We start from the raw sequence: 15,096 nt of genomic DNA, 5'->3' as shown, positions 1-15,096 counted from the left end.
GAAGACACGGGTTAGACCCACACAGTACAGCCTTGCTCCCTGAAGCCCTTGGACTAGAAAAAGGAAATGGAAAGAACAAAATAGTTATGCCTGACAAGCAATCCCTAAAGTAGTTTTATCTCTGAAGCCCTGCAGACAGGAAGCAGAGCCAAGCAAGACATGCTGGCCACGGCTGGGGTCTCAAAATCCACAATCAAACTTCCCATGGTCCACCACATCACCAGACTTAGAAAAACAGGCTTGAAACAAGCTTCCCACAAGAGAGAACACACAAAGCAGGCAGCACGTTTCCTGCGTCTCTGTGACAGCAGAACCGGAAATGCTTCGAAACTGAGGCAGAACTCCCCGCTGGCGTCATGTGACAGCTTAGCTGAGCCCCAGGACCCACCACCACAGAGGCAGGACAAACAACAAAGACAAGTGAGTGCTGAAGACACTGAAGTAATTCTTGAGACAACAGTCACCCTTTTAATCTATCAGGAAGAGTAAGAAACCTCCAAATCCAGTCCAGAAGGAAGGTTTTGACTTGAAGTTCCCCAGTTTTATTCTCAGCGGTCTGAAATCTGCAAACCATTCGTAGAAAAGCAGAGGTGGATTACTGCACTGCTTCAACATGAAAATTAGATACCTTCGCCCCCACAGAAATGTACCCACCCTGCCCTGCGCACTGCACCCGTGTCAGCGGGCACAGAGCTAGAAAATAATTTCCTTCAAGTTATATGCATTGGTTACATCCCCAGCGCTGTAACTTGAGGCCTGCCAGAAGCAAGCTAAATAATGAGGGGCCTATTGGGGCTCACAGTTTGCAGGTGCACTCCACCACGGAGGGGAAGGCATGACGGCAGGGGCGTGCACCGCTGACCACACTGCTTCCGAGTTAGGTCGTGGAGAGAGATGAATAAATGCGGGTGCTCAGAGGGAGGTGGGGAGAACAGCCAAGGGACAGTGCACGTTCTCTCCTCAGTTAAACCTTTCTGAAACACTCCCACAGACACGCCCAAGGGTGTGTTCCCATGTTGATTCTAAACCCAATCGTAACCATCATCCTTTGCTCACGGGGAAGTTCTGGGCCCGCCAATGATGTTAGCATTTGTGTGTTAAAAAAAAAAAAAAAAAAAAAAAAAACCCTGCTATTGGTGTGCTTAGGAACACCTCCTGAGTTATTCTAATCTAACAGAAGCACAAATGGAGTTAAGGCAAGTCTTCCTGTTCCTGTTTGGAAGGTAAGTAGCTCTCGGACATAAGCAGGTAGACATTTGCCACTCCAGATGGTTTCCTCCTCTTTCCTGTTGACCTGCAGTCTTGTCAAACTCATCCCCAAATCACAACTACTGTTAAAAGTTACCTCTCCTGTCTTACTGCAGGAAACACCCTAGTAATTTTATCTCATGTGTAGATCAATGAGGAAATGACAGTCACCATTTTGAATGACCCCTAGTTCTAACGAAACCACGAAACAAATGAATGAAACTGTCTGGTGAAGAGGAGAGAGCAGAGGTCTTTCAGATAAAGAACCTCAAGGGAGGCCATGAAGAAAGAGTGTACTGTCTGCAGCTGTTACCTTTTCTGATGAATCCTGTCTCCTGTTGTTGCATGTTTCTAGGGAACTCCAAAAAAAAAAAAAAAAAAAAAAAAGGGAGACCCTAGCCCGTGGGAGAAAGGAGGAGCTGGAAATGTGTGGTGCCAATTCTTAACTAGCAACTGTCTCCAAAGTGAAACCAAGTGGGTTCTGGGAAAGCTGTTAGAAGCAGCACATCTGAGGAACGCTGGTGGATACAGGATGAGCAACCTGCCTTGGACTGCAGTGGATGCTGCTCTTGCCTTTCTTTTCCAGGGGGAAGGGTGAGGTCCACACTGTGATGAGGGCACTAAAACACCACAGCAAAGTTTGGATGCCTGGTTACTACAGTGTGGCTTGGGGCTTTAAGGAAAAACAGAGAAATGCATGAGAGAAACATAGGACTGGAAAGCCAGAAAGGACATCTGCGGAGGTGGAGGAGAAGCACTCTCCAAATATCTGGGAACTTACAGAACTGTTATATAACATATATATGGTTTCTGTTCTTGGTTCCTAAAACCTTGCACATGGAGATAATATGTGAAATTTTTGATTTAATATTGTTCTTCGATATGGGTCCTTGACACAGATTTTTGTAAGTTCCAGGGTAATTAGAACATAGTTATTGTTCTATGGGTGCCTCTAGAATAACAGGAAAGGATTAGATTAGTGAGCTTGAATGTGCAGCCTTGTCTCCAATCTCTGGGAAAGGGACAGTGGTGAAAGTTGAGCTGACCATCAAAGTCCGATGATGTAAACACATACACAAACACACACACACACACACATACCACATACTCAGACTTCTACAAAAACCCAAAAGGCAGGCTTAAGAGGATTTCTGGACTGCTAAACATGTAGGAATGTCTGTAAAGTCACACATCCAAAGAAGATATCTAGGACCTGAGTTGCTCTCCCCCAGAGCATAATCTACAACACCCCTTTTTCTCTTGGACTGTTCATCTGTATCCTTCATAATGAGTATGTGGGTGCATTTCTGAGTTTTGTGAGGAGGCCCAGAAATCTAGTCAAACATGAGGAATAGCTGTGGAAACACTGCTGTGTATCCAGTCAGAAGCATGCCTGCAGCTGGTGACTGGCATTTGGGAGGAGGGGCCACCTTGTGGGGCTGAACTTCCAGCCAGTGAGATTTAACTAAATCCAGATAGATTGTGTCAGAATTGAGTGAAACGATAAGACACGTCTGGTCTAAGCTGGTGGAGCTAAATCCCCATGCATTTTGGTGACTGAAAGATAAGTATATTTGGTATGATATTGTGCAAGGTTTTAACTTTATAAAAAGAAATACCACAGAGCTAACTTGAACCTTTCATATGTAATCTCTAATCTCTACCCTCCTTAGAAGGCAGACCTGTGTAGATTATACCAAGAGGCCCAAACATCATTCAATAAGAAGCCCATCAAATATTAGCAATGGAAAGTGGTGAGTCCAAATATATTTAGTTCCCTAGTTGTCTTCCTGCCAGGTTTCTTTCTTAGTTTCTGTTCTATTTCTGTGAAGAGAAACCATGACTGTTAGTATTCAGGCATCCATACTGGCCTGACCTTGGGGTACACATCCTCAGCTATAGCCACTAAGGATACCACCTGTGCACATTCACTATGTTCCCCTGCCCACCTCCCATCCCTCTCTCTTTCTCTATGTCTTCACCTGTCTGTCTCTCCTTCTCTTTTCTCTCTTCTTTACTGCTACTCCTGTCTCGAGAGGCCAGTCTCCCCTCGCCCTCTTTTCCCATTCACTTTCCTCCATAAAAGACCCCTCCACCTGAGCTCTGTTGCATGGTGTCTTTCTCTCGCATGCTGCTTTTTCTAAATTGCAACATTGGTTCCCTGACCTGGAAAGGCTCTTCTGGCGCTTCCTCCTGCCCGCAGGCAGTTTAAGGCATGCCAGGATTGTGGAACCTGGTCCACGTACATACGACAGCTTCACTTCTCCAGACCACTAGGTCCCTTCATCCAAAACTGGCACTATTGGTGAGCCCTTCCCTCTTCCTCACTTTTGGCTATTTCACACGAGTGAGGAGGACTCATCTCCAGCGAGGTTTCTCCCCTTCTTGGCTTCATTAAGTCCTGGTACCAGGCAACCACCACCCTTTGGGGCTCAGAACCCTTGGCTCCCCACTCTTTGTGTGATGACCCACTGGATGACCTGTGCCGGTCTCGTTTCTCGGACCCTCGAGTTTACAGATTTCATCCTGTGCCTTTTTCATAATCCTTGCTTGATAAAAAGCCATTGGATCTCATTCTGCCTCACTCATGGGAATAAGCCTACCAGAAATCCGCTCCTGGCACTCTATTTCCTGATATTTCATAGGACTTTTGCAACATTCTGTCAGCAATCCTGATCGCTGTTGCATGAAGCATGTTTGTTCAGTGGCAGAGCTCACCGAAAGACAATCACTTCATGCTGGGACCCTACCCACCTGCTCCACCCTCAACAGATCTGCTCTTTTCCACCTGCAACAAATCTGCTTTCTCGTTCACTGGTGACTTCACCTCCCATTCAATACTGTCAACTGGGTCTCTGGCTGGACTACCACCTCTGACCATTCCTCTGGATGTGAGGCTTCCTTTCTTGAGTACAGTCTTCTCCTCACCTTCTGACTTTCCTCGAAGAACTGGTGCCAGGTGCTCAGAGCCCATGGTCCCGCACCCTTTGTGTGATGACCCACTGGACAGCCTGCACCTGTCTCAAAATTTATCCTCTCTGCATTCCTGGGATGCTAGGAACTGTAGACCCTTGGGTCTTCTCTGCCTCATTCATGAGAACTCCTTGCTCCCATTAGGATGTTTGTTGGTGACCCACTGACCATTTCTAGTCAGTCATTGTTACAGGACTATCAATTATTGGCCATAGAGCTTGAGCCGCAAGACCATCAAACATGCCCGGGTGATGCTGTGGTGATGGGAAAGCCCTAGGGAGTCAACTTAGATCCACCCCAAACATTATTTTGCCAGACCTAAGTGGTGCCTGATGGTTCCACAGAGCCTGGACAGTGAAGTGAAACAGTCAGCTACTCCAGGACATGGTCAGCACCCCAGCTTTCCTAGGCCCCCCAACGAGGAATAGTACCCCAAAATCAGCAGGAAGTAGTCTTGAGAACAAGTTTCCTCATCCCCACCTTACCTGCTACCCCTCTCTAACTCCTCACCTTTTTATAATAAGCAAAAGGGAGGAATGTTAGTATTCAAGCATCTTTACTGGCCTGACCTTGGGGTATATGTCCTCAGCTGTAGCCACTAAAAGCTGCATGTTCGATACGTTCCTTTTAAGGGCCCTGCTCACCTCCCATTCCTCTCTCTTTCTCTCTCTGTCTCCATCTGTCTGTCTGTCCCTCTCTCTCTCTTCTCTCCTACTACTCCTGTCCACAGAGGATGGTCTCCACCCTCACCCTTTTCCAATTCACTTTCCCCCAGTTAAAAAAAAAAAAAAACTCCACCTGAGCTCTGTTGCATGGTATCTTTCTCTCTTGTGCTGCTTTTTCTAAATTACAACACCGACCAAGGCAACTTATAGAAGAAAGCATTTATTTGGGGGCTTGTTCACAGTTTTAGAGGGTTAGTCAATGACCATCCTGGTGAGAAGCCTAATGGCAGACAGGTAAGCAGGCAAGCATGGTGCTGGAGCAGTCGTTAAAAGCTTATACCCTGATCCAAAGGCAACAGACAGACAGACAGACAGACAGACACACACACACACACACACACACACACACACACACACACGGGGTGGGGGGTCGAGAGAGAGAGAGAGAGAGAGAGAGAGAGAGAGAGAGAGAGAGAAGGAGCAATACTGGGCCTGGCAGAGGCTTTTGAAACCTCAAAGTCCATCCCCATTGGCACACCTTCTCCAACAAGACCACACTTCCTAATCCTTCCCAAATAGTTCCACTTTCTAGGACCAAGCATTTAAACATATGCACCTATGTGGCCATTATCGCTCAAAGCACACAGTTACCTTATACTGGCTCTGTCCTTGGTACCACCCCTCTCTTCAAAAGTAGCCAATTATAAGTCCATCTGCTCCCACCTTGTCCTTCTGGCCTAGGTTAATAAGACTGGGAACCTGCTAAGTGAGAGCACTGCATTCTATACTGTGGACCCCTGAACCCCACCTTTATGAATGAGCCCTCTTCGATTGACTCCTTTTTTTGTACTTTTTAAATTAATTAATTAATTAATTTGTTACATACCAATCCCAGTCCCCCCTCTCTCCTCTCCTCTCGCTCTCTGCTTTCCCCATCCCACCTCCCATCTGCTCCTCAGAGAGGTTAAGGCTTCCCCTGGGAAGTCAACTAGGACTGTACTGTCCCCTCATTGAGGTAGGACTAAGGTCCCCCCCCAACCCATGCCTAGGCCAAGCAAGGTATCTCTACATAGAGAATGGGCTCTACCTGCATAGGACCAAACTAGGACCCTGAATACAGGTGACAGTGGCGTGGCTTGGGCTACTGGTATACAGGGCCACTAGCAGTGGGACCAGGATCTAACTCCAATGCATGAACTGACTTTGTAGACTCTCTTTTTTGAAATGTTGTTGTACTGAATATTGAGCCCAGGCTGTCACATGTGACAGGCACACACTCTACCACTGTGCTACAAACCCAGGTCTTTTTCTGTTGTAGGTGGGTTTCCAGGTCTCCACAGCCAGGTCCAGCTCAAAAGTCCCTCTTTTTACTTAATTATTCCTTCGTCTATTTATTTGTTTGTTTATTAGTTTCTTCTTTCTTTCTACAAGATCCCTAACAAATACTAACACCAACAGCACCCGAATCTGCTTCCCCAGCCATTCTCGGGTATCTGTAGAGGACAAACTGAATATTCAGCGGGACAGAAGGAAGGCTCTACCTGAGGAAGAGCTGGAGATGGAGAAAATGCTGATGAGTCTGAGCGCATCTCTTTTTCTCCTCTTTGAGTCATCATAGTTCTCTTGAGTACAATTGATTAAAGTAGTGTTCAGGGACTGCTGAAGTTGTTGGGAGAGACGGTACCTCCCTTAAACCAACACTGGAATTACCTAATGGGGGACATAAATCTCCATTGTTTTTAAGGACAAGGTGCGCGCTACAGCTTGGGCCTGAGCTTTACTGCTCTTGTGTAAGTGTCAGGTGAACGACTCGAACAGGCAATTTTCCTCCCTTTGTGTGTACTATGCAATAAAAGTTAAGGTGTTCCTAAGAGAATTTTACATGTCTGCCTCAACAGAGTCTGTAGCTGTTCTTTAAACTTGAGAGAGGATCTAAAGCAGCCCTCAGTTTTCTGGTGGCCAGCTCACTCTGGGACTCCTTGCCTCTTAGACTGCAAGATTCTTAATAGAAAGTAGCATTTTGTGAGGAAGACCTCAGATCCAGAAAATATTAAGCGAGAACCAGTCTCTACATTACAAGCTTCCAGATGGTTTAAAGAATTTAGTTATTTATTAGAATACTATTGTTTTCATTCTTGTGAATTATTTGATACTTCTGTTTGTTTGTGCTCAACATGACACCTTTACTAGCCATAAGTCCTCAGAAACTGAAAATAGACAAAGAAGCTTAATTATCCCAAAGAATTCCTCTAGTCCTGTGCAGCTGCCAGCTGCCCGTAGAAATAAGGAATTGAAAACAACGTGTCCACTAGGTGCATCGGCTTCTCCTGCCCACCATATTGCCCAGAGTCAAAAGGCCCAGGTAAGAAGCAAGAATTGCAACCAGCCAGAATAAACCAAGTGTAAGACCTTATCAAGATGTGCGAATGAGAGGCATGCCAGGATGTGGACAGAGAAGGTGGCTACTTTTCAGAGCAGTGGTGAAAGGCAAGAATTGGGGGATGGGGATGTAGACTGGCCTTGAACTTCTAATCCTCCCAAGTGATGAGATTATAGGTATGCATCACCATGTTTGATGTATGCGGTACTGAGAATTAATACCAGGATGTCATGCATGCTCAACAAGCACTCTATAAACTGAGCTACATCTCCATCCCCCAATTCTTGCCTTAGAAAACTGATTTCTCAAAATTCAGTCCCCAGTTCACCAACCATGCAGCATCTCCAAGAAACACATAAGAAAGACTCAGTGGGGTGCCATCTACATGTTCTACCTTGAGAAGCACTGATGTAAAATCTACAGAGACCCACAGGCCAGGCTGTAAGCAACCTATGTACCGTACCTGGCCAGAGATGACCTGAGAAAATCCGAACTTCTCTGTGCCTCAGTTTCTCCACATTCATTATCTATAATCTCCCACAGGCATGTTGTGAGAATCAATACTCATTCAAGCACACATACATCGATGAAAACAAGAACTGTTATCAACTGTTACAAAACCTTATGTGGTTTTCATACCGATCCTCTGAAACAAGCAATATGTTTACCAAAATAGTAGAGGAAAATGGAGAAACTCACCCAAGATTGCGTGTGGGTCTTGAAAGAAAGGGAAGGTTCAAGTGGACAGAGGATTACGAAGTCCCCCGGACCCCAAGTCATCACCACCACATATCCTTCTAAAGATCTGCTCTCTCCCTAGCCTCTCTTTAGCTCCTAAACCCTTAAATATCCCCTAAGGACACCTGCCATACAGAAACCTTCAAGAATCTGTACCCCAGTTTGCCCTTTAATTCCCTGAAATTTATCTTCTATTAAGATGCATATTGTTTTTTACAGCTTCTCTTTCTAGTTATAGACTGTAAATTTTCCTTCTGCTGAGTCTTGGAACCGACTGACTGTTTTTCATTATATTTGTAAGGCTCAGGAAAAAAGGGGGGGAGGCCATTCCTTTATTGGAGAATTCTGACATTTATTAGCATAATAAAACTCTCAAGATGAAATTGCAGTTTTCCAGACAGTAATTTCATTTGCAGGACAACTTACAAGGAATTTATTTGAAAGCCAGGTAAAACCTAAAATATATGATACATGCAGAAAGTGCAGGCCCCAAATAAAATGAAATAAATGGGTTAGGGATGGAAAATTCAGCTGTTATCTCTCACATTTTAATTAGCAGTCGACAGGAACCACAGCCAGGACGTCAGGTTTGCAAGCCATCCTGGACTCCTTTCAAAAATGCTGTGGGAACTTTCTTCCAGTGCGGAGGAACTCATCCATGGAATCCCCTGACACAGCACTACTCTGGCAGGAAGCTGTCTCTGTGCAGTTGTGGACAGCAAGGTCTTTCATCTGGACAGAGGTGCCCTATTTATCACATACTTGATCAGCCAGGAAAAATTAATAATGACCACACACACAAAAAATTCCTTATCCCAGTTATACAGAGGTTCCGGGAGATCCTCCCAGTCATATGGAGGTTTAGTGAGATTCTCCCACTTACAAGGAGGGTCGGTGAGATTCAGTGACCTGAACAAGTTCACGTAGCTGGTACGTAGTAAAATCAGAACAAAAGCAGGTCTTCTGAGTGCTCGTAGGAATAACCTAATTGGGATAGAACTTGGCTATGGTTGGCAATACCATAGGATTCAGAAAGCAGGGTCCCTCCGCCATCATTTCATCTTGTTCACGCAGTGGTGCAGGCTGACTGGAGGGAAGCTATGGAGCTTTAATAACCTAAAATTGTTATTAATTAACAGACTGAGGATGCTTATGGCATCGCACGTGTGCCATCCCAGCAAACAGGAGGCAACCACAGGAAGATCAGGAATTCGGGACCAAACCTGAGCTACATAATAATTTCCAAACCTCTTAAGCTACCTGGTAAGACCCTGACTCAATCTACAAAAAATAAAAATGGATGTATGTATGGTAGGGACTTAACTTGGGTTCCCAAAAGGTAAAACCTAGGTGAACTACCTACTTGTCTCAGGGGTAGCATCCCAGAGAGGTAAAAGGCAGAGAATGAGAGGCAACAAGGGTGTCGGTGGACTTAGCTACTCCATATTGCATGACTGTCTCCTAAGAGACCACAGAACAGTTCCTCCAGGAGGATGAAGGAAAAAGATGTGCTTGACCAACATGAGGTTCACTGCAGCAACAGGAAGTAAATAAATTATACACTTCTTTTTTCCACTAAAAGGGTGAGGGGCTAAAAAGGGACCCAAGCATAGCGGTACACACTTATAATCCCAGCACATGGGAGGTGAAGACAGGAAAATCAGGAGTTCAACATAGTGAGTTTAGGTCATGATGCATCCATCCCATGAGATCCTATCTCCCCAAAAATAAAAACAAACACAAGGCACAAGGGTGGTGAAGAACAACCGGAGTAATTAGATTGAGATGTTCTAAATTCACTGATGAATTGGGCTTTCTTGCTTAAAAATTCAATCTCAAGGGGCTGGAGAGATGGCTCAGTGGTTAAGAGCATTGCCTGCTCTTCCAAAGGTCCTGAGTTCAATTCCCGGCAACCACATGGTGGCTCACAACCATCTGTAAAGAGGTCTGGTGCCCTCTTCTGGCTGCAGACATGCACACAGACAGAATATTATATACATAATAAATAAATATTTTGAAAAAAAAATTCAATCTCAATCTCAATCAAGTCAAGAAATATGAAATAGAGTCAATACAAAAATAACAGCAGGACACAATAAGACAAGTACAGAACACAGTTCTGTTTGTTTGTTTTTTGAGACAGGGTTTCTCAGTGTAGCTTTGGAGCCTGTCCTGGCACTAGCTCTTGCAGACCAGGCTGGTCTTGAACTCACAGAGATCCTCCTGCCTCTGCCTCCTAAGTGCCAGGATTAAAGGCATGCGCCACCACCACCCGGCCAGAACACAGGTTATTTTGCAGAATTGCCTGATGTATACAACAAATCAGGGGTCGAGTAAAGGACAATATTATCTGAGACATAAGAGAATACCAGATGTTACATGTAATTCTTGTCCAGATTCTAACAGATGAACTATAAAGGATGCTTTCTGGTCCTAAACCTTACTGAAGAAGTATTGGTAGTTGACAGTTTCAGGGGAAGACAGTCACTCCTCTTTGAAGACGTGGTCCTAGTAAGATTTCCACAATGCAGTGAAAGGCCATACCCATGCACATATGGGCAGCACTAATTGCACTTAGTGAGTTATATTTCATAAATACACGATATCGGGAGTATACTGGGGTGATACCGTGGGGAGGAGGGGGACAGGGGACAGTCGATGTTATCATTTTTTTCATTGCATAGATGTATGAGATTCTCAAGAATAAAGAAAAACTGTTTAAAAGACAAATAAATAAAGGTTCCCTAAAAACCAAGTGTGGCATTAACGGATGTACACACGAGGCTGAAGAACACAGCGAATGAGCAAACGCAGAATCGGTCATCGAAACTGACTGCAACGATAGCCACGGAGGTGGGTGATGGCACGAGTGGCCAAAGAGGAGCAAAATGGCAGGGCCAAGAGATTGGGGAGAGAACGGTGGAGAATGAGAGATGCCTGGCACAGCTCTCAAAGCAGGAGAAACAGTTCCTTGGTATTTCCAGAGTCCATCTATCCTTTAGCTGCAACACAAACCCAGTGCTCCATGCATTATGGTATCAGTAAATCTTGCAGGGTGCCGCATTAGGACCCACGCCTTGCAGATTTCTGAGCCTGCAGTTCTGCTGTCGCATCTGCTATCTCCTTGCCTGTGGCTGGAAGGGAACAACATGATTATGCCCAAATTAGATACCATCCGTGAGAGTTATTGAGTTATTGGGAGTGTACTCTCGATTGATATGAAGAACATTTTCAGGTTAAAAAGACAGAAGAATTAAAGTGAAAACAGAGTTAAGTCTTTACGTGAGAGCATCCTAGACAGCAAAGGCCTCATCAAGTACCTGAAATCCATCCTTGGATTTATAATCTATCCCAGATCTTGTGCATAGTCACACGAAATCATTACCATGATATTGCAAAACAGGAGCTGAGATATGAGAAAAGGTAGAAGCGGTTAAACAAGGAAGACAGCACAGAGTCAGTCTCCTATTCTGAATGCCGAGCTTAGAAACTTTAGGTAATTCTCGTGATAGTATCAACAAGCTCATGAACACTAGGAAAGATGCAACATCCATGTCTCCCATGTAAGTTAGTCACACACCTGCTTGTGATCTCAGTGACTTTATGAAGTGGTAGAGGAAATAATTTGCTAGAAACCATTGCACACTGGTGTTGGGAGTTTTTTCAGAATGGCATTCACTCAGCAAATACTTATTGGGTGTTGACTCTATATGAATTGTAAGGTTCGGCACTGGATTGCTTTGGGTTATGAAACATGATCCATTCAGTCTAGGAGTTCGGCTTAGAACAGCCATGACAGACAGGCCTCAGGGAGCATCCGTTATTTAGGGTTTTTGTCTCGAGCTTTGAAATGGGGCCAGTCTCACAAATGCAGTCACATTTTGGAGGTCACATTCTGGAGACTCCCTGTTACCATTGTTCATCTGAAGAATGATGGATCTTCTAGAGGACCATGAGGCTTTGAGTTGGGATATTCTTAAGCTCAGTTCAAAATCGGGATACTCAAAGGAGTCCAAAGAGGAGGAAAACCATCATCATTCAAACAGCAGGTGATAATCTGGTGGGCTATCCCTCTGTCCGCAGGGCTCCTGCAGCAACTCTCCCCCTGAGACAGTGATGATTTCCTCCTAAAGGGGAAAAAGAAGAAAGGGAATCCAATTAGGATCAAGAAGAGATATAACTACTCATGGAGAATCAGCTAGTGAACTGGAGACACAAAGACTAAGGCCAGCCATGCATCTAGCTCCCCTCACTCAACTTCCCAGAAATAAAAGGAAAAATCTTTTAAGAAGAAATGCGTCAGTGCTATAAAACAAGGAAGAGCACCAAAAAGTAAAATTCTGAAATGATTGTTGAAAACCAAATTGTCTAAGAAATGCAAGCTGTGAGCAGATTGGTAACACAGCCCCCAGTTAATGTTTGCCCCATTCTTGGTGAAACTAGAGAGACTCAAAATACAGACATTTCCATACCCTTGAAAGGGCTACTCATTGTTGGCCCCAAGCCTATACCAGAAGACACTAGATTTGGGAAAGAGAAATTGTCTACTCACTGATAAACCTAAGATTGAACATTGGAAGCCTGTCTTATTCTTGAAGCATTTAAGGACCATCTCAAGCATAGCAGAAAAAATGCTAAACTCAATAGTTCAACAGACATCTAAGAAAGTTTATGAAGGAAACAAGTTTATAAAGGAAACGTAGAGATGCTTTAAAGGATCTACAATATCTTTTGCAACAGAATAAGTCATCCAGGAAACAAGAGTGGGCTGTTGTAAGAAAAAAAAATGAGCATGCAATTGAAAACCATGGCTGCTTAAAGTAAAAATATTCTCAGCAGAAGAGATGTAACTAAAGAGCAATTTGGTAGACACAGGAATTATAACACCAAGAGAAAGATGCTCAAAATAGAAAATGGACTGTGAGTAAGAAAAGATAATTTACAAGTAACTAACTGGAAGTAGCCTTGAAGTCTATGAAAAGACACCTCAGCGTCAGTGGCCACGAGAGAAATGCATGCTGGGCAAAACTGAGCTCCAGTGTCTGTCCATGTGATGGGAAAAACAGTCTTCTATAGCTCTTGCAGAACACGAATCGGTGTCATGTTTTTATATGGCAATCTGGCAGGTCTTCTGTAATTAAAACGTGCATACTTTTCTTTCCAGCAATTTCAGTTCAAGGAACTGATCCTGAAAAATCGCGCATATGTATCCATAGTGACAAAGTGGCATGTACGTCTCGGAAACACTGCTCATGACCATGAAACTGGAAGGTGGAGAGATTGGCACAAGAGGAGAATAAGCCATTAAGCTGTACTCTGCACCCATACCAGCAATCCCTGGAGCAGTGACAAGTCCCGGTACACAGACTAACGTGGAAAGATCTGCCAGACATAATTTTGAGACAGGTTCTCAGGAGTCCCAGGCTGGCCTTAAACTCACTATGTAGGTAATGGTGACCTTGAATATTTTATCCTCCTTTCTCTCCCTCTTGAATGCTGAGATCACAGACTCACTTACACACCTACACACCCAGTTTATGCAGTGCAGGGGATCAGACCCAGGACTTTATGCTAGAAAAGTGCTTTAATAACTGACCTTCACTGCCAACCCCTCTAACTACATTTTAATAACGGATAGCACCTCTTGATGATGTTATAATATTTTTTTGTCACTCTACACAATGATATCTCACTGACATCTCACAGGGATGTCACGGAATCCACCCTACTAAAGAGGAAACTGAGTCACAAAAGTCTGAGTGGTAACCCAAAGCCATGCATAACAATGACGTTAGGATTTAAACTCAACATTATGGCTCTGGGGACCATGTCTTTAAAACCTACCTTCTTCAGTTTCTTAAATATGGGGTTGGAGGTTAAATTGCTGGGTTGCATGCTACTAGTTACGAAACTACTAGCCAAGCATGGTGGCACATGCCTTTAATCCCAGCACTCGGGAGGTGAAAGCAGATGGATCTCTTTGGGTTTGAGGCCAACTTGGTCTACAAAGCGAGTTCCAGGACAGCCAGTTAGTTATACAGAGAAACCCTATCTCGAAAAAAAAATCATAAAGCTATGTATTTTCTTATGTGAATAAATTTTATTATCACTGCCCATCAAATAGCACATGGCACACTAGTATTTCAAGGCAAAGCATGGAATTGGGGGCTTGAAATGAATGAGGCTGACATATTAATGTAACCATGAACTAGAGATGTAATTAAAATTTAATATATCGCTGGGTGGTGGTGGCACACGCTTTTAATCCCAGGACTCAGGAGGCAGAGGCAGGTGGATCTCTTTGAGTTCAAGGCCAGCCTGGTCTACAAGAGCTAGTTCCAGGACAGGCTCCAAAGCTACAGAGAAAAATAAAAGCAAAAAGCAAAACAAAACAAAAAAATTTAATTTATCAAAACTGACCACCAGATCTCCATATGGGCCTAGATGATATCTCTGTATAGGGCTAGAAGTAAAATTGTTGATCTCCATCATTTAAATTTGAAATAAATAAAGCTCTTGTGAGACATCTGGTCTGGCCTTTTTGTGTAGAATCTGCCGGGAGAGCTGGGCACTGACTTTGATTGAAACACTGATGGAGACAAGGAGCCACAGCTGATGAAGTAGCTTATTTTGAATAGGAAAACAAACAAACAAACAGAAACTGGGGCTCAGTGGGAAGCACAAGCCGAAGAGGAAGGCAGCCTGAGGTTTAACTCTTGATTGCAGCTGGTACCAGCCATGAGAACTTAGCCAAGAGTGCCTCGGCCTCCCAGATCTTGATTTCCTGGTCTATGAAGAGGGCTAAGGTACTCATTAACATGGGGGTAACAGTGATTATGAGGGCATGCATGCTTGACTCCGAACAGTGTTACTAGAATCCACACACTCCCTTCCTTCACTTTATGCTGACTGTTAGGTGGTCTTTCCAAACACAAGTAGAAATCCACTCTGATCAAGTCTAGTTCCACAGTAGTGCTCTGAGCCCAGCTGTAGATGAATGAACCTTCTATCTCTCTTGCATTCCTCTCTCTCTCTCTCTCTCTCTCTCTCTCTCTCTCTCTCTCTCTCTCTCTCTCTCTCTCTCTCTCTCTC

At 44.2% G+C, this 15,096-nt stretch overlaps 1 protein-coding gene across 4 annotated transcripts in view; it reads right to left on the bottom strand.

Moving 5' to 3' along the window:
* Nucleotides 1-11,405: 11,405 nt before the first annotated feature.
* The window catches only part of Sh2d4b (SH2 domain containing 4B), a 59,584-nt gene continuing 55,893 nt past the window's right edge, over nt 11,406-15,096 (bottom strand). For all 4 annotated transcript variants that reach the window (XM_050140609.1, XM_050140612.1, XM_050140610.1 and 1 more), the window contains one exon: nt 11,406-12,131. In XM_050140609.1, the coding sequence (XP_049996566.1) occupies nt 12,039-12,131 (93 nt within the window). In that variant the 3' untranslated portion in view covers nt 11,406-12,038. The remainder of the gene's footprint in view (nt 12,132-15,096) is intronic.

The sequence above is a fragment of the Alexandromys fortis genome, unplaced genomic scaffold (genome assembly GCF_014885135.2).
Source record: "Alexandromys fortis isolate MF-2015 unplaced genomic scaffold, M_Fortis_MF-2015_v1.1 scaffold_46, whole genome shotgun sequence".
In the NCBI taxonomy this organism is placed as follows: Eukaryota; Metazoa; Chordata; class Mammalia; order Rodentia; family Cricetidae; genus Alexandromys; species Alexandromys fortis.
This window is presented reverse-complemented; position numbering and strand designations above follow the sequence as displayed.